This window comes from Mytilus trossulus, chromosome 6 (assembly GCF_036588685.1).
Source record: "Mytilus trossulus isolate FHL-02 chromosome 6, PNRI_Mtr1.1.1.hap1, whole genome shotgun sequence".
Taxonomy (NCBI): Eukaryota; Metazoa; Mollusca; class Bivalvia; order Mytilida; family Mytilidae; genus Mytilus; species Mytilus trossulus.
Window position 1 is genome coordinate 73,988,394 of NC_086378.1, and position 18,453 is coordinate 74,006,846.

Here is an 18,453-nt window from a genome sequence, read left to right on the forward strand (position 1 = left end):
TGCTAAAATTGAAAGAAAAAATTGTTTTCGACTTGTCGCCAAAAAAGTAGAGGCGAAAAAAAAAAGTATGTCCAGAAAAAAAATTCAAAGCCCCATCCCCCTCCCCCCCCCCCCCCCCCCCCCCCCCCGAAATCAAATGGTTGCTGCCTTAGTTGAACTACTTTGACCACCGAGCACTACGAGCCTTTATATGAAACTAAATTCATAATTCTTACTATATTTATAAAATGAAAATAACTGCAACATATACAATATATAGGGAACAATGGAAATAGTTCTCTTTACATCGAGTTTTAAGAGTAGATTATTGATACGACCGACTTGTTATTTTTATTTTATTTTAAAAGTAAAGACGTTTTGGGGCGATTACTACAGTAGAGTCCTGATGAGAACACACTTTTGAAAAATGAATTGTATGTTATTGGCTAATCTACTAGTAAATATATCACCAGCCTAATCAATTCAAATTTTAGGAATCTTTTTTGTAACAATTTGAGTCAGAAAAAAATGTTTTTGCTGAAAGAGATACCATATTGCAATCATTTATAGGGAATATCTTTTACTAGATATAAAATACACAGTCAAATTGGTCAAATTATCGCCATTTTTTTTTTAACGCAAACGGATATTAACCGCATACAATATACGCTACTATACAAAGATAAGGAGAAGGGGTATGATTGTCAATGAGACAACTATCAATCATAGTTCATATGAAATGTATGTAAACAATTATAGGTTTTCAATGAGAAATACTCTTACAGTATAGCTATAAGAGGCTCTGACATGAAAAATGTGAAACAATTCCAAAATGAAACCAGTGTACCCTACTAGCGATATTTACTTAATATACACCGTTAGAAATCACAAAAATACTTCAGAAAAAAATTACGAAGGAAAAGATCAATAAGTAATTGAAAAATGTTTTATAAAATGAATTAAAATGAAATCCTATTTTCTCGTTCTAGATGTCTCGTTATCATCGTTTTCCTACAGACTCCATCCTAGATCGAGCCATAGACATACACACAAGATCAGTATCTAATGGCATAAGTGAGTCAGGCTGGAATAACCCCGCTAGAACTGTTACTTTCTCCGGTAATTGTTATCGCTTATGTTTAAGAGGGAGGTGGGACACAGAAAAAAATATTGTGTTGGTCTTAACTGTAGTACGGGAGAACACAAATACTAACGGAATATTTTTTAACTTTGTCCCAATGTAGTTTATATGTCACAATTATGAAGCCTCTATTCAAACGTCCAGCTGTAATACATTATCATTATGGTTAAACTGTGATCCAGAAAAGGAAAAGAAAAGACAAAAAAATATGTTAGAGTTCAATAAGAAAACGCAGTAAGACATAGTACAAAACAAGTCTATTTGACTCTTGAAATGTTTTTAAATTCTTTAAAATTTAAATAAAAAATTTACACTAACAACAAATTTGTTTGGTCCTTGGAAATTAGATCCTTGCCTATCACGGAGTTATGACGGCAAACAGATCTGATGTGACCGAGTATTTACACATCCCTCAAACCAAATACACGTAGGTATTTATACATATCGGTTAAGACAACATCATACGGAATTAACATAGGAAATGAAGACAATTCTTAGAACAATATTATTACTTGTGGATACTAGTTGCCAATTCCATGATATATAGCGATACATTTAAGAAACCTCAAGCAAACAAAATTCTTTGTGAGGGGGGCAGGGATCCCGGGTCCCCCCTTTTTTGGAAAAAAAATTGGTGGCTTATATAGGGAATTACTGAGGCGTGACTGGAACGGGCCCCCTTTTATGAAAATTTCTGGATCCGCCACTGCACAATAAACGTATTAATTACACAACACAATAAAAAATAGTACTACTACATAAAAGATTAACATCAAAACGAATAAGATTTCGCAGGTCAGGTCAATATAAAACACAAACCGTGAAGACATAAAAAAAAAAAAAACGCTCGTCCAGTTTATCAGTTAGTGAATATATATCATCTGTCTGCATTTGACAAATGAAATCAACAAAACATCATCATCCCTCTAGTCAGATGTAAATGAAATAAACAAAAAGTAATTATCTTCACACAAGTCCTTTGTCCCCGGGGGACGTGTCTGTATTATGTTATCTTTGTTCATTTAGACCATTTTTTTTTTAAATATACTGAGGGATACAAAATATCCATGTTATATCTTCGCTTCAATGGGGGTCTGATTTATCTATATTTTAAACACTTAAAAAAAGTGTAATATCGGTAATACAGTAATTTTGTGGCGAAAAAAAAACACGAGAAACATCTGCACTATCTCCCACCCTATTTAAAAAAAAAACAATAATTGAAATGAAATTCATTATTTTTTCAATTTCTGATTATTATTTTGAATTGATATTTTTTTTTAATCAAACAATGCTATTTTTGGAAAACATGAAAAGTTTTTGATTTCACAAAGAATTATTTGTCTGTTATTAATATTTACCTGCCAATCAATGATTTTATTATAACTAATGTACAATATTGAATGACCGAGTTCTAATTAAAATGTACGTAAAAGACCTTTAAGAATGGGTCCGTTTGCACTTGCATTCATTCAATTTTCATTTTGGAAAGCCGAAAAACGAAAACTGCCACTAAAATGACACCGAAATTTAGAGTAGCATTCAATTTAATACTTACTTTGTATGCACCTGTTCTAAGTCAGGATCCTGTAGTTTATGGGTTGTCGTTTGTTAGTGCGATTTATAAGACAACTGTTTATTCGTTACTCGTTTTATAAAGATAAGACCATAAGTTTTCCTGTTCGAACTATTTTACACTAATCATTTTTGCGCCCTTCATAGCTTGCATTTCGATGTTAGCCTATGCTCCGTTTTGAAGCATGTACTTTGACATATAATTGTTTACTTTTTATTCACTGTGACTTTAAAAATCCATTTCTATTTCTGAATGAAACTAATGAGATTAATGTTATCATTTCTCATTCATAAACTGTGAGGACGGAAAATTCCAAGGGAATTTTTTGTTGCGCATTTTTCCACTTCCCTCGAAGACCTATCAAGCATATCAATTAAGGATGAAACAACAAAATACCTAAAGTTCGTAGAAAAGGACCCGTTTATACTTATAAAACACCAAAAAAGCATTTCTTAAAGGCAAAACATAAAGTGAAATACTCCCATTTGACGTCTTTTACCAGTCTGCAAAAAAAGAGATGCGTTACAAGTTACAACGATTTTGAAAAAGTGTACGATATAGAATTTTCTTAAACGGCAGTGGTCAGTATGATAGGTAATCTATATTCATTCATGATTTGCTCATCTGATCTCGAACAAACAATTCGTTGTATTTAACAAATTTAAACATACGCTTAACTATTTTAGATGATGAAAAAGACGAGGCAAGGACTAGATCAAATAGCCATGGCCATAAGAGTGAAAACGAAGATACACCTTCAAGACCAGACAGACGTGGACATCATCGAAGTGACAAACATGTCACGGTTGACTTTGTTGACACTATGAGTAAACAAAATTCAAAAGAGCACAACACCCATAAGTTTGACCGAGTGTACACAGGAGGTTTGGTTATCAGAAGAGGACAACATTTTGATGTCGTACTCAGGTTCAATAAAAAGTTTGATCCCGCTGCTACTACTGTTCGATTTGTTTTTACAACCAGTAAGTTAATACATCTTTCTTTCTCTTTTTCTTTCTGAGTTTTTGAAGATAATTTAACCGAACAAAGATTGTTCTTCCCAATTTTGTTACTGTGACCAATGTTTTATGTTCTAATAAAATACTATTTAGGTTCCAAAATCTTTTGACAGGTGAAAATCCAAGGCCCGGAAATGGTACACACGTTGATTTCATATTGGGTAAAGAGCTGAAGCGAAATGATTGGTCTGCAGTCATAGCTGAGAAGCAATCAAAAACAGAATATATGATAACCATATCAACACCAGCAAACTGTATTGTGTCAAACTGGCAGCTTGTTGTAGAAACTATATCAGCAACCGAAGGTCAACCAGTGACCTCTGTTTACGTTCACCCGACCTTGACATTTATCCTATTTAACCCTTGGTGTAAAGGTAAGTGCAGTGCTGAAATGTGCATCAGTTTTGATTTTATAATAAGATGTTACTTATCGTTCTTAGTATCGTTTTGGGGCACCTGAATATGGTCGCCGACAAATGGATCGTACTAGTATAACATTATTCTGTTGTAGTTACTCATTTACCATTACAATGACTTGGAGTGAAATAAAACAAATTCTTAAGCAAAAGAAGAATTTTTCAGCTCAGTCTGATTCCCTTCTATCATTTATCTTTCCTTTCAGATTATAAATAAATGATAGCATCGTTTCTTACATCTTTTAGAAATTATTACCTGTAAAAAATAATAATTTTAAGTTACATTTGATTGTGTGTGTGTTTTCAACGTCAGGTGGCAAATATTTCATAAGTTAAGAATTGATACATTTGGTAGGGGCTGAAAGGATGAGCGATGTTAAGGGTCCTCAACAAGATAAAATAGCTCTTTATATTGACCCAATGTTATTTCTTTTAGGGATGACAACTGACATATCTAATACCAACATCAAATTATCACTGATATTGTACACATGAAGAAATTCGTGATTCGGTACAGGCTCATAGAAAGTATTTTAATGTTGCCGAAATTGAAAATGCGCTTATATATTTTTCCAACGTAGTCGGTATAGTTTCGGTTTGTGCACTTTGAACTTAAGGGCGCTTCACTATGGCAACAGACTACGCATGCTCGAAAATCCTTTCTGTGATTGGACAAAATGATGTCATGCAGGGTGATTTGGTTGTGTTTGAAAAAACGTCTCGAAAATTATATCGTGATGGAAAGCAAGTGAAAAACTATAAATATTTGAACTAGATCTTACAAAGATTTATATTTTTATTAAAATAATTGTTTCTCCAATACCCCTTGGCATCCCTGACAGCTGTTTATTCGGGACAATTATATAATTATATAATTTTAATGTAAACTTTGTTGTACGAACGTACATGACTTTTAGAACGTACCTACGCATGTGAGATTTCCGCGGGGTTTTGGTGAATGTAAACAGAAAGAAACTACTTATACTTCCAATAGTTTCTAGCTTTGTTAACTATGAATTAAGTTAAATGTAAACAGTAGTAAATGTATATTTGTTTCTTTTTATTTGCACTAGATTTTTTGACAAAAAATTTTTTTGGTGTCATCACAATATTCTTATATATTATTGCCTTAATATAACTAGTAGACATAGTAAAGTATTTCTTGTAGTAGCATTCAGATGGATATTTTATTAAAGAGGTCCTGCATCATTAAGTCATTGTGCTTCTGACGATTATCGAAATGATAGTTTTAAAATATACTCAAATTTAGATACGTCGGATATCTTTTTTAAAGATAGTTCTTGTTTTAAGATTTTTTTTACTTGTATTTATCAGACGACGACGTGTACTTTGACAACACCTCTCTCCTAAAAGAATACGTCCTCAACGACAGTGGTGCAATATTTCATGGAAACTATAAACAAATCGGCGCTAAACCTTGGTTTTTTGGACAGGTTGGAATTTATTTTATTTATTTGATAATAATTGGATAAAATAAAACAACAGAAAAGCAAATATTACAAAATATTTAGATTGCTTTAATATTGACATTTACTGATGAATGGTAAAAAAAGAAATCATAATTATGAGATTTTACCGCTATTTACATGATTTATTGTTACCAGAATATAATTTGTATTCTTTCAATTTTCTTCTCACTGCTCATTGGAAAAAAAAGCGAGGATCTTACTGTGAACGTCGGGACTTCTAATATTATTTCGTGTTATTTCAATTCTCATTTCCATTTGACTTGGTGACTATTTATCAATCACGTTTAACACTGTTAAGATGGTTTTCTAAAATTATGCCAGTGGTGTGTACAAAACGCTTTTGACAATAACATGTCGACAAATATTTTTTCAGTTTGAGGATGGCATTTTAGAGATATGTCTGTGGTGCGTTCAGAAAGGTTTTAACAACAACATATCAAAGTCTATGGCAGATCCTGTTAGAGTTTCCAGAGCTATCTCTCAGATAGTACGTAAATATATGTAATGGGTTCAAAAGTTAACTATGATAAAAACACATTTAAAAGCTTTAAGAAATGCGATGAGAAAACTCATTGGATAAATATCAACATGGCCAATCAAGCAACATCCAAAAAAACAGAAGCATTTTTTAAGAGCAAATATATAGTAATCTTTAACTAAAAGCAAGTGTTAATACCTTTTCATACGAAGATCTTAATCTCCAAGTGTCTAGACAAATTGTGATTGATAAAGTTCTGACATTATCACCAAATTCTGTAGAGGACACAAACACTAGGGAATAGTTAAAAGACTATCACTGATGAGATTCCTTGCGTTGAATACATTACTATATGAGTCCTTTATAGGCGCCATATCTGCATTTCGTTAATTTATTTTGCATCAAGGATGCTAGAAAACAACATGTCTGAAATAAAATAAATGGTGCAATATGTAGCACAATAGAATAAAATAGAAGAATTTAAATTAAAATCAGTTTATAGTAAGCATAGAACGCTTCAATTGTCGGTATACAGACGAAAATACACATGTAACTGCATGAGATCCCACATAATACTAGCAGTTATTTAAAACAAGAAGACGCAAAGTAGTCTTTATCTTCAAAATATTTAAATCACACTTTCTTAATATTCAACGTTAATTTTATTTAGAAAAGTAATGATTAATATTGAAAAGATCCGCGATATTCTGAGATGACATATATCTAATTGTGTTACAAGAATTACAATGCCTATATGAAAAAATGCAACAGTTTTAATAGAGTTTCTTCAACCTGTTATTCAATGAATCTATAGGTTCGATTCCCGTTTGGGATGAAAATTTCAGGAACTCAATTTTCGGCTCTCCCTTGACACCATTTGCGAGTATGGTCTTGAGGAAACGATGATAGTCCGTCGGAAGGGGACGATAAATGGCTGACCTGTGTTAGGAGAGAGCCACATCTCTTGCACGTTAAAGACACCCTTGTAGATTTCGAAAATAGTAGGCTAATGCCGCTACAAGGCAGCACTCGCACCCGCAAAGTGGAAAGGGATTAATATAAGTTGTAAAACTTGTTTCCCTATCCACTATAAATAAATATGTTTAAACTAAATGAAACTATATTTACAAGTCGAAGATGTTTTACAAGAATATTTTAAAAGAACTCAATCCAAATGTCTGTTGGGTCCGAAAGGGAAAGATTCGATACATAATTCTAATACTATCTTTATTTCAGGTAAACTCAAATGATGACAACGGAATTCTTACCGGCAAATGGGACTCCGACTATGTAGACGGGACAGCACCACTTAAGTGGAACGGCAGTGTCCGGATTCTTAAACAGCATGTGAATACCAAAAAGGCAGTCAAATACGGACAATGTTTCACCTTTTCTGGAGTAGTCACTACAAGTATACATAACTTTTTCGTCGATTTTTTATTAAAATAATGTTTTTATTGTTTGTATTTTTTTAAAGTGTTGTTCTTTCTCACAGAAGCATAACTTGGCAGTTAATTTTTTCATTGTTTTATTGCACAATTTTCACGACTTTCTTGCATCTTGCTTACAAACGATTAGTTTTTTTAAAATGAAAATGGTCTTTTTTTTTATCGCTATGCTTTTTAAGAACTTAATTTACAGTTAACAACATTTAATAAAATAACTTATTCAAATAAAAATCCGCTATAAAATCAGTGCATATGCCTTTAACCAATAGGAATTCGTGTAGTTACCAATAGTTTGCTTCAGTTTGATTAAGTTATATAGCGTATATGTTGAATGTTCGTGTCAATTTTGAAAGATTTTAATTCCAAAAGCAAACATCAAAAAATTTCCCTAACCAATTAATGCAATTGTTCGCGAAAGGTAAACACCACTGTGTTATCTGATAACTGTTAAACCACATCAATTTGTGTTGTTATATTGTACATCGAAAATAAAAAAAAAATCCTAATTTGCTACGTATTATTTGTAAATATTGAGCTATTATTTTTTACATTTTTTATAAAATGGAAATTGCCTCAAACCACAAAAATAGTTAACACTGAAATCCCCAATTAATTAGATTAAATTAGCTCGAAGTATATGTGCATGTCAAGTTTGATAGATTCTAATTCGAAAAATCAACATTTTTTTCCTGAAAACCAATTTAAGCAAATGGTCCGAGTGAGAGTAAATATTTGTTTTGTTTAAAAGCTCATATTTGTCACAGTAAGGGATATCTGTATTCAGCATTATGTTGAATTGAAGAAAGACTCGGATGATAATTTATAATTTTAAAGCAACTATGCACTTAAAATATAGATGTGTAATATAAGTCCATAGTTTCTTAGTTTAAAACAGGAGCCTCATCATTCACTCTTTTTCATTTCAAAAGCATTTTTTTTAAGTTCTTCATCTTCAAGTGAGTTTCCACCTTAAAACCATTAGGTATTAAAGTGATGAAAATGTAATCAACGATTATTTTTTGGGCGAAAGTTTTGACAATATTAAACTAAACTTGTCAAATTATAAATATTTTTATCATGTGAGTGAAGCAGGTAGGTGTATACACGTACTTGTATTTACAGGCTGTTTACCGAATCTTGCCTCTTAAAATTTATTTCATGAAATATTGCCTATATCGGAATATGATTGTTTTCTAAATCAAACCCTTTAGTTGTAGTTGGCTGTAAAAAAAAATCACATAACTCTTCTGTACATTTTAACTTTCATAGGCGCATTAAGAATTTTGAAATTTTGAGAATTAGCAGTTTTAAACCAACAACAGTTTATTGAATAATGTTTAAATTCATGTCCTATTTTATCAGTTTGTAGAGCCCTTGGACTTCCATGTAGGAACGTGACTAACTTTGCTTCGGCTCACGACTCGGATGGAACTGTAACAATTGATGTATACTGGGATTTAGAAAGAAAGGAAAATGTCGAAGGAATAGGGAAAAGTGATTCAGTATGGTAAGTGCACAATGTTTTTATAATATTCAGTCTATTAGGGGTTCTGTATTGGACCGCAAAAAACGAGAGCGTAGACCAAATACACAGTAGGGAAAGTAAGAGTTCAGACGCAAGACAACATAGTTAAATGTAGTTATCCATACATGATCACGCCTTTACATATTTGATCATTTATTTGCCTTTTATTTATTTAAGTTTAGGTCTCAAAAGAAGTACAAAAGTACCTGATAGAGAACCTGTAAGAACACACTGAACTCTGACGCAAGGCAACCTAGTTTTGCCTTGAAAGAATGCATGTTTCAGGAATATATTTTTAATTAGAAGTATGCGAAATAAGCGTCAAACTTGATAACATAGTACTTTTTATTTTTCCATATTACTGTTACAAATCTGTTACACATAAAACTGTTGTGCATCTTAAGAAACTTTATTTTTGTGATAATAAAGGAATTTCCATTGTTGGAACGACGTGTGGATGAAACGAAATGACCTTCCGTACGGACACAATGGCTGGCAGGTGATAGATGCTACTCCCCAGGAACGTAGTACTGGTATGTTTACATGAAACAACTGAAAATAAACAGAAAATAATCCTTGTTATTGCAACAAAAGTATATATTGCTTTTCCTGTACGGATTTTTATTGGTAGTTTTTATTAAGTACTATTTGTTTGTCTTCTTTTCCTGTGTAGGTGGTTGAGACCTCAAGTCTAAAGCCGCCGGATATTCACATGCTTGTGTTTTAAAAACAGTACTCGTAGTCTTATGTAAAATGTTTGCTATCTAGTGAATTGGCGTTGTCACTCGAGAGTATTTGTGGCCTATCTTATATAATTTTGATTTAATAATTCAGAAACATTTGGGACGATTTGGTAAAGGCATCTTTCTTATCGTAACGGATTATGTTGCCCTTCATATGTCTTAGATAAGGGTTGTCGTTGCTGAATAATTACGTATACCTAACATCATTCATAAGGCAAAATACTCAACAAATACGTGGCGGTTGAGTTTTGTTTTATACTTGGACTAAAGTAATCGATACTTTATTATCTCTTTCGTACCAGTAAAGTTCACAGTGGCTTCTCATGTCACAGATTGCAACAATGATACGTCTATGTCACATGTTGCAACAATGGTATGTCTTAGTACCAACGGCTAACAGGTGATATATGAACTATCAAGAAAACAGATGCTGTGTTCACAGTTACAAGTAAACTGATTTATACTTGTGTCTGGGTCAATGTTTTATGAGATATGGTCCAAACAATGAAGCATGATCAAAGATTACTTATTCACATGATAAATGTAGTTTGTCATTATTCTTTTGTTTGATAGAAATCTTTCTCTGTTGATGATTATCTTGTATCAATCACTTTAATACCTTCTAATGTATTTTAACATAGTTTTTTTTATAGTATCAATGGTTTACATCGCTCTCGTGTTGATTGTTAAATTCTATTTATATTTTTCAGGCATCTGTTTATGTCACCCCAACTATGTACACTTTTATAACAAACATAATCCTTTGTAGTTTACAATGCATTTTCAAAAAGTGTTTCTATAACATGTATAAAGAAGAATTTCGTATATATTTTATGCATGTTTCAGGGTGAGCATATGTCCCTTGTGCTGTCAAAACCGATCGTAGTATGAATATATACGATGTTAATTAATTTAAATTTTAGGCATGTATCAGTGTGGACCTATGTCTGTTGCTGCTATTAAATCTGGTAACTGTGAGTTATTATATGATGGCCCATTCGTCTTTGCTGAAGTAAATGCCGACAAAGTAAACTGGGGACGTGATGGAGGACAGTGGTTTATTTTGTCATTGGATAAAAGCGCGTAAGTGCTATTGACCTTGAACATATTATACCTACAAAAACATGTATGTATTGTATGATTAACATGCATGTATGTTATAATGTTAAGTTATGACGCTAAAGATTTAACCATAAAGGCTTATAGCAACAGTTATGTTCAGACGGTACCGTACCAAATACAAAATAACAAGCATATGTTCAGTTATGTCCAAATTGATTTTGAATGAAATTTTTCTAAAAAGTTTAAATGAATTTCACATGAATCTAATTTTTCTGTAAATAGATGTAATTATCCGAACAGATGAACGCCCTTACACATTTAATTATATTGTACCTTTTGTTTATTGAAAGTATTGGTCAGAATATTAGTACAAAAGTACCTGATGGAAAGCCCGTAAGACCACACTTGACAGATACGTCAGTAATTCGGCAAGACATCACAGACGAATATAAGTACAAAGATGGTAAGTGATTCATCACGTCTTGGAAGGCTATCATATGTGATTATAAGTAAAAGGATGATGACCTTAATTACATGTCTGAAACAGGACTTGTAAGTTCTAAAGTAGATAGTTTGATGTCTCGTCTGATGCAGAGTTAATAAGATGAAAATCAGAAATTTAAAAATGATGAGTTTCAATGTTAATAGACGTATTATAGAGAGAGAGAGAGAGAGCACCACTTTGTTTGAACAAAAAATAGACAAAATATATCAGAAGGAACACCACGTTCAACAAAGAAAGATATGTTATACATCAGAGAAAAAAACTTTTTTCTGTTCACCAATGATAGTCATATCATGTAGCAAAGATGCACCACGTTTAACAGATCACCAATGATAGTCATACCATACACCAAAATGCACCACGTGTTTCTGTTCACCAATGATAGTAATATCATAAATCAGAAGAAAAAAACATCACGTTTGATAGTTCACCAATTCAATCATCTGAGAGATTATATCACACATCACTTTTCATCTATTATAGACATACATGTATCCAAATTAAAAGAGAACACGATGTTTGACTGTTCACTTATAAATTGAAGTGAAAAGGACTAGGTTCAGTAAGACCTCGTTTTGGCCCCAAAATATAGCAGTTTTACAAAATTGTTAAAATTTAAACTTTTTCTTAGTTATTGGATAGTAGAATGGTTCTGCTATATAAATATGGGTTGTTTTTGACAATACAATGCACATATATTGGGTACTAGCACCATGAAGTCGTGCTAAATAACTGAAATCTTCACAATTCCAGCATTTTAGTTAAATTTTAGACGGTTTCCGGGTAAAACGATTCGTGTTCATTCAAAATATTGAAATGGAAGTTGTATTTGATGATAATACATAACATATGTAAAGATTGAGGATGAACACGGATGCGGCCACTTTCGTTTTTGACAAAAAACATCTGGAAAGTGACATTTTTTCGCATATTTGGTAGATTTTTCATATTTGAGCTTGAATCGGATCGTTTTTAATGACTAAATAAGTTAAAATCTTGCACACAAATTAATTGAATCATATGAAATAGACACTAACGTGTTTAAAAAGTGGTCAAAATCTTTTGTCAGATGAAACTTAAATTTGAGGCCAAAATCGGTCCTTACCGGACCTACTCCTTTGACAAATCTATAAAGAATAGAATATACAAAACTTTTTGTTTAGTATAAAGCTATTATTGTTTACCTTTCCTATTGATATTTTTATGATATAACACATTTAGAAATATATTATCTTTATTTTGAAAAATTCTAATTGAACAGAATCTGACAGAGAAAGATTAGCTGTGATATCTGCCAGTAGATCTGCAGTAGTTAAACGACCCGTTTACAATATCGGATATCAGGTTCGTTTTCTTATCGCATTATTGCTTCTACTATGAACATTGTTGAAAGTGTCCTTACTATCGATAAATGTATAATATATAGCTTTGGCGCATTCAACCCAAACAAAGCCTTTAAGGTTTATGACCCCTTCTGTAGCCATTTTTGTATCTTCTGTATGTAACATACAACCTTCAATGGGAACTCTAGATCTTGAAAACCAAGGAAACAAAAAGGCTAAACAGGACAGCCAGTTTCTTAAATTTATTTTGAATGTCTTTATATGTGTTGCAATAGAAAAGGAATTACCGTAGTAGTGTATTGAAACATCAACTATCTTAAAAACAAAGGGTTCCATGTGGGATTTGGTTGACCATGATGGAATATTAGTTTCACAAATAACGAGGAATGTCTTCCAATTGTCGTCATAACATTCCCGTCCTCTTTAGCTCGAATTTGACATCACCGAATGTCAACTTACATTATCAACATGATGGATGTGACATGTGGAGAAGGTAGTGCCTTACCTTTCGTCGTCAGTTTTCGATGTTGCGTCGAGTATTTACTGGTATTTTGGTCGTTTAAAATAACAATATCTGCCATGATATTGTCGGTTTGTCTTCAATACACGAGTTTGAATGTCCTGTTGGTATCTTCAGACTCTCTCGTACATGTGGAATATTAAAGTAAAATTACGAACACGCAATTACATGTTTATGCTCTAGCAGTGGTATTACGAGTTATCAAGCCTTCCCGGCTTTCGTTTATTTTACTTTGCTTTGTTTAACGCTGTAGTTGATAGCACATGCATTCAAATGTGTTGCATTGTATTTGGATGAGGTAATTGTTGATTTTGAATGCACCGCGATTGCTCTCTGCAAATAAAAGTAATGGAATCTTATAAAACATTTAGGTAATTTGATTATTCATAGATAAGCTGCAAGTCAATCTCTCTCTCTTTTTTTGCAGTCAGGGAACAATTTTCCTTATTGACTTTGGCTTTTCTGATGGACTCTTTTCCTTTACTGATTGTCCTAATGTTTGATCGGAATATTTTTAATAAAGATTGATGTAAATTCTGTAGCACTTGAAATATGATAATATTAAACAGAACATTTTACCTTGAAAAGTTACTAGTACCACACATTGAATTTCATTAAGTCTTATACACTTGCATATTAACATAGAAAATTTTAAAGTGATAACTGTTATTAGGGATGCCGAGAAACTAATATCAATCCTGTTTTTGTCTGTTATGTGTAATGATTTAAACACTGCGTATTTGTATCAAATATGATTGAAATAAACTCAATTCGGTCAATACAAATTTATTAATATTATGTTTTATTATCAATGTTTCAAACTAAATTGAATTAAATGACCGAAAAATGATAAATAAAACCACAAGAACCATCGATTATGTAACCTTTTGTTAAAAGAACACTATTATATACACGATCTTCATTTTCACATCTTACAAATACAAGGTTATTCTATAATGTACAACAATATCAAATACTGATACTTGACTAAGTGCAAGTTTTGATCAATTATTCATAAATTTCCCGTTTTCTAAGTTAATCTATATTCAGAAGATCTTTGGATATTACATTATCTAATTGTTTATTTTTTTCTTCTCTCCGTAGGATGTTATATTTGGTGGCTTTGAACACAGAGATTACATTTTAATTGGGAAAGATTTTAAAGTTTCATTGACTTTCCGCAATATCGGTGACCAAATGAGGACTCTTAAAGGGAAAATTGTATGTGAGACTGTTTCCTATATTGGTGTCAAACAGGATGTTGTGAAGGAATATTCCTTTTCTACGCAGCTTGCCCCTAGAACAGGTGAGATTACACAAAATCAATATTGAAGGTACACAACAACGTTCAACATTAATAGATTATTTATAAAATATATTAATTTGAAAATCACAGAAAAAAATCTAAACGTTTTCCCCTGTTTTCTGTGCCGTTAGCAATATTTTATAAGATGAATTTTCCATCCTTTCAGAGGGAGAATCGTCGTTGGAGGTTAAGTTTTTGGATTATTTACCTAAAATTAGTGAGCAAATGGCCATGAAAGTGTCAGCCGTTGTTCAGGTAGAAGAAACTGGTCATATACAAGCATTCCAAGACGACTTTAGACTTCGAAAACCTGACATTCAAGTAGAGGTGATTATTAGATGAATTTAAGATTACTTGTTAAGTGTAGTACTGTCATTTCCTGAATATATATTACTTGTAAAGAGCAGCAATGTAATTTCCTGGAAATGCTGTTTTCCAAGACAAGTCAAAAGAAGAAATGTCTTCTGGTAGAAATGGATAAAAATGTTAAATTGTACATATATGATGTGGTCTTTTATACAGTACTTTAAGTCAAACAGCATTTTACATATTTAATTAGTTTGTCTAACAATGTTTTAAAGATGACTATGCAACAACAAATACCTACAATCAGCAGTTATGTAGAGCTGATTCTCAATTCAGGAAACTAGACAGAAGTTCTCATATCTTAATGTTTGTCATTATGTGAGATACTGGATGTTGATGACAGATCTTTGATTGTTTCTGTTCAATTTATTGACATATTGTATTTATATCTCTCTTTTGCTGAAGACTTTATATTGCTCTCAGGGGTGGATCCAGACATTTTAAAAAGGGGAAGGGGGGGGGGGGGGGTTCCAACTATATGTCCCCATTCAAATGCATTGATCGGTAAAAAAAAAGGTGGGGTTCCAACCCCCTGAACCCCTCCCCCCCCCCTTTTGGATCTGCCAATGGCTCTATATATTTGCCATTTTGTTGATTTTGTTGATGTATCACTGTCTCATTACCGTATACGCCACATCTCTTCTAATTCATAGGCATACTTGTTTTTTCTTAAACTAGAAAAGCATCTTAGTCTGTTTTATCATTCTTAAAAATACAGAGGCGTTCTGAATTAATTGAACAACTGTTAATCATATTGGAATGTTACCTTTGAAATATTACATAAGAAAATGAGGGTAACAAAAATACAGAACTTCACAAGGAAAATTTTAAAAGGAACGTCAATAATCAAATGGTAGAATCAAAAGCTCAAACACATTAAACATATGGAAAAGAACTATCATATTCTGACAGGCATTCCCTCATGATAAAATTGTGGATTAAATCTAGTTGTATAGCCAGTTTTAGAATTCATGACGATATATTGACAAAAATTATTACTTTAGAGTGGTCGACGTCAAAGGTGTCGTTGTGCAGTATTGTCTCATTGGTACTCATACCACATTTTCTTATTTCTATGTTAATTTAGGTACTGGATAACAACATGCGTGTAGGACATCCATTTAAATGTCGACTGTCTTTTGTCAATCCATTGCCAGCTCGTCTAGCCAATTGTGTTTTAACTGTGGAAGGACCGGGATTAGATGCTGAAGAAATATTCAACCTGAGGTAAAAACATATACTTTATTTTTACAATCTTTTTTTTACACGTACACATACTTTTTGGAACGAAATGAAGGCTATTAAACAGAGTAGGATAATATGTATAGATTATTTGGAGAATCTAACTTCAATGCTTAAAACAAATGGATGTAAGTTAAGCTGGGGTCACACATTCACGATTTTTACTACCGTTCTTGACAGGACCATTCCCGATTAAAATTTATTAAAAGTCTGATCAAGATCCTGTGAATCGTGGATGGAAATTCAAACTTAAATTAAAATTTGTAAAAAAAATAATTTGATCACGACAACAATCAGATAGTGTTCAGGAAGCAACGATATTCAACCGTTTCTAAGCGAATAAGTCCCGATAATCCCGTTCTTAATCCGCTTCTAATCCGATTTGTATTTTCCGCCAGGTAAAATTCGACCGAGTCTGTCACGACTGCGTCCCGACTCTACCGAATGTAATCCGACTGAGATCAGACAGTGACCAGACTGTGAACCGACGCTGACGGAAGTTATTTGTTCGAAAACTGTCGGCATATTCGGGATGATCAGGTACTGTCGGAACGTAATCCTATCACGGTCCGCTCTATCGCATTGCAAACGGCTTTGTCTGGTCTCAGTCGTATTGTATTCTGTAGTTGTCGGGACTCTGACGTGGGTATCGTTGACGAATTTCGTATTAATAACGGGACTGTTTCGGAACGGTTTCGGCAAAAAACGGTTCGCAATCAACAAGATCTGGATGCAATCTGGACTCAAACGGCAGAAAAACAGCTATGAAAAATTACTCCGGATCATTCCCGTTCCACAGGACACCGTCCAGAATACACAAGACATTGTTCGGAATTCGATCCGGTACAGCAGAATCTGTCACGACATAGCCACGATTGTAATCCGATTAGACAAAATCGGCTGAGTTGCCCCGAATGTTACGGGACGCACCCAACTGTCGGGATGATTTGCCGAACTATTCGGACCCTTCCCGATCCGTAGGAATCTGTTACGAACTAAAACGAATGCGTTCAGACAATGATAGGACATTCCAGATAATTGAGGATACCAATCCGACTTTTTCACTTTTCATATCGCATTGCTGTCTGATCTCAAACGGGAGCAATAATCGGCAATGTGTGAACCCCGCATTAAGAATTCAAACTTCTTTTTATATAGTTTCAGCAGTGAATTAAATTTTCTCTATATATTTCAGCAATATTGGTTCACATCAAGAATGGGCAGCTATTTTAGAGCTGACGCCCAAAAAGCCTGGCAGACGACAAATATCCGTGTCACTGGACACACATCAGATTCATGATATATCTGGTGTTGAAGAAATCAAAGTCTACCCATGACGTAGAAATGTTGACCATATTTCATATAAACTACTCAACATATTATGCTTGAAATATCCCATGTGATAGTGATGAACGCTTAAAACTTTGTTATACTATAGAGGACAAAGAATTAAAATGATTGCAGGAATAAAGGATGATAAGTTTGGTTTCTGCATGGCAAAACACAACGAATTACATTAAGTTTGAGTTATTGTTTGATTTCGCAAACATAGAATGAAATATTCCAAACAGTTTGTCTGGCACTAATACGCTTCCTTAATTATAATTAATGATTTGTTTTGTATTTCGTATTTATTTTTTGTTTCATCAAATGCTGGTATTCAATAAATATTAAACGACTAGATGACCGTCGTTATTATTTAAATCAATAAGGATCGACTCATTACTGTCATTCTTTACACTAAATGGAATTTGTTTGATGGTTAGTTTTCTATATTTGTTTTCGAAATACTTGAAATTAATAAATTATGTACATTTATTTTAGTAAATTATTAAAATATTAAGTTAAAAATGAGTTATTGGTTTTGTTTAGAATTGAATGCGTCTTTTTGTGTTTTCATTGGGATGTAAAAGCATTTCAGAAATTTAACAAACAGAGGAATATATTTTGAATTCTTGAGTGGTTAAGTTTTACTATGAATTAACTGTATTTTGATAACCTTTCGAACATTGATTCACAATGCTCATTTTCTTTATTTTCCATTTTCCCTTTTTTATACGCCTGTCAAAATTTTGACGGGACGTATCATGTTATACAAATGTTCTGTGTCCGTCCGTCTGTCTGTCCGGCGTAAACATGTCTCACTGTAACTTAAGAACGACTTATCCAAATTTTATGAAACTTATCATAGTTGTCTCTTATGATGGTCAAATGATCTGTATACTTTTTGGTGAAAATAAGATTAAACGTTTTTGAGTTACGGTACTTTGTAACTAAATGTTATCAAAAGTACC

At 32.8% G+C, this 18,453-nt stretch overlaps 1 protein-coding gene across 1 annotated transcript in view; it reads left to right on the forward strand.

Moving 5' to 3' along the window:
* The window catches only part of LOC134723005 (protein-glutamine gamma-glutamyltransferase K-like), a 20,413-nt gene extending 2,571 nt beyond the window's left edge, over positions 1-17,842 (forward strand). Inside the window, exons 2-16 of the mRNA XM_063586635.1 lie at positions 969-1,098; positions 3,383-3,679; positions 3,829-4,089; positions 5,467-5,585; positions 5,995-6,108; positions 7,336-7,510; positions 8,910-9,054; positions 9,502-9,605; positions 10,739-10,898; positions 11,228-11,340; positions 12,644-12,726; positions 14,350-14,551; positions 14,718-14,878; positions 16,005-16,144; positions 17,355-17,842. Coding sequence (XP_063442705.1) covers positions 969-1,098; positions 3,383-3,679; positions 3,829-4,089; positions 5,467-5,585; positions 5,995-6,108; positions 7,336-7,510; positions 8,910-9,054; positions 9,502-9,605; positions 10,739-10,898; positions 11,228-11,340; positions 12,644-12,726; positions 14,350-14,551; positions 14,718-14,878; positions 16,005-16,144; positions 17,355-17,496 — 2,346 coding nt within the window. The 3' untranslated portion in view covers positions 17,497-17,842. The remainder of the gene's footprint in view (positions 1-968; positions 1,099-3,382; positions 3,680-3,828; positions 4,090-5,466; positions 5,586-5,994; positions 6,109-7,335; positions 7,511-8,909; positions 9,055-9,501; positions 9,606-10,738; positions 10,899-11,227; positions 11,341-12,643; positions 12,727-14,349; positions 14,552-14,717; positions 14,879-16,004; positions 16,145-17,354) is intronic.
* The last annotated feature ends 611 nt before the right edge of the window (positions 17,843-18,453 follow it).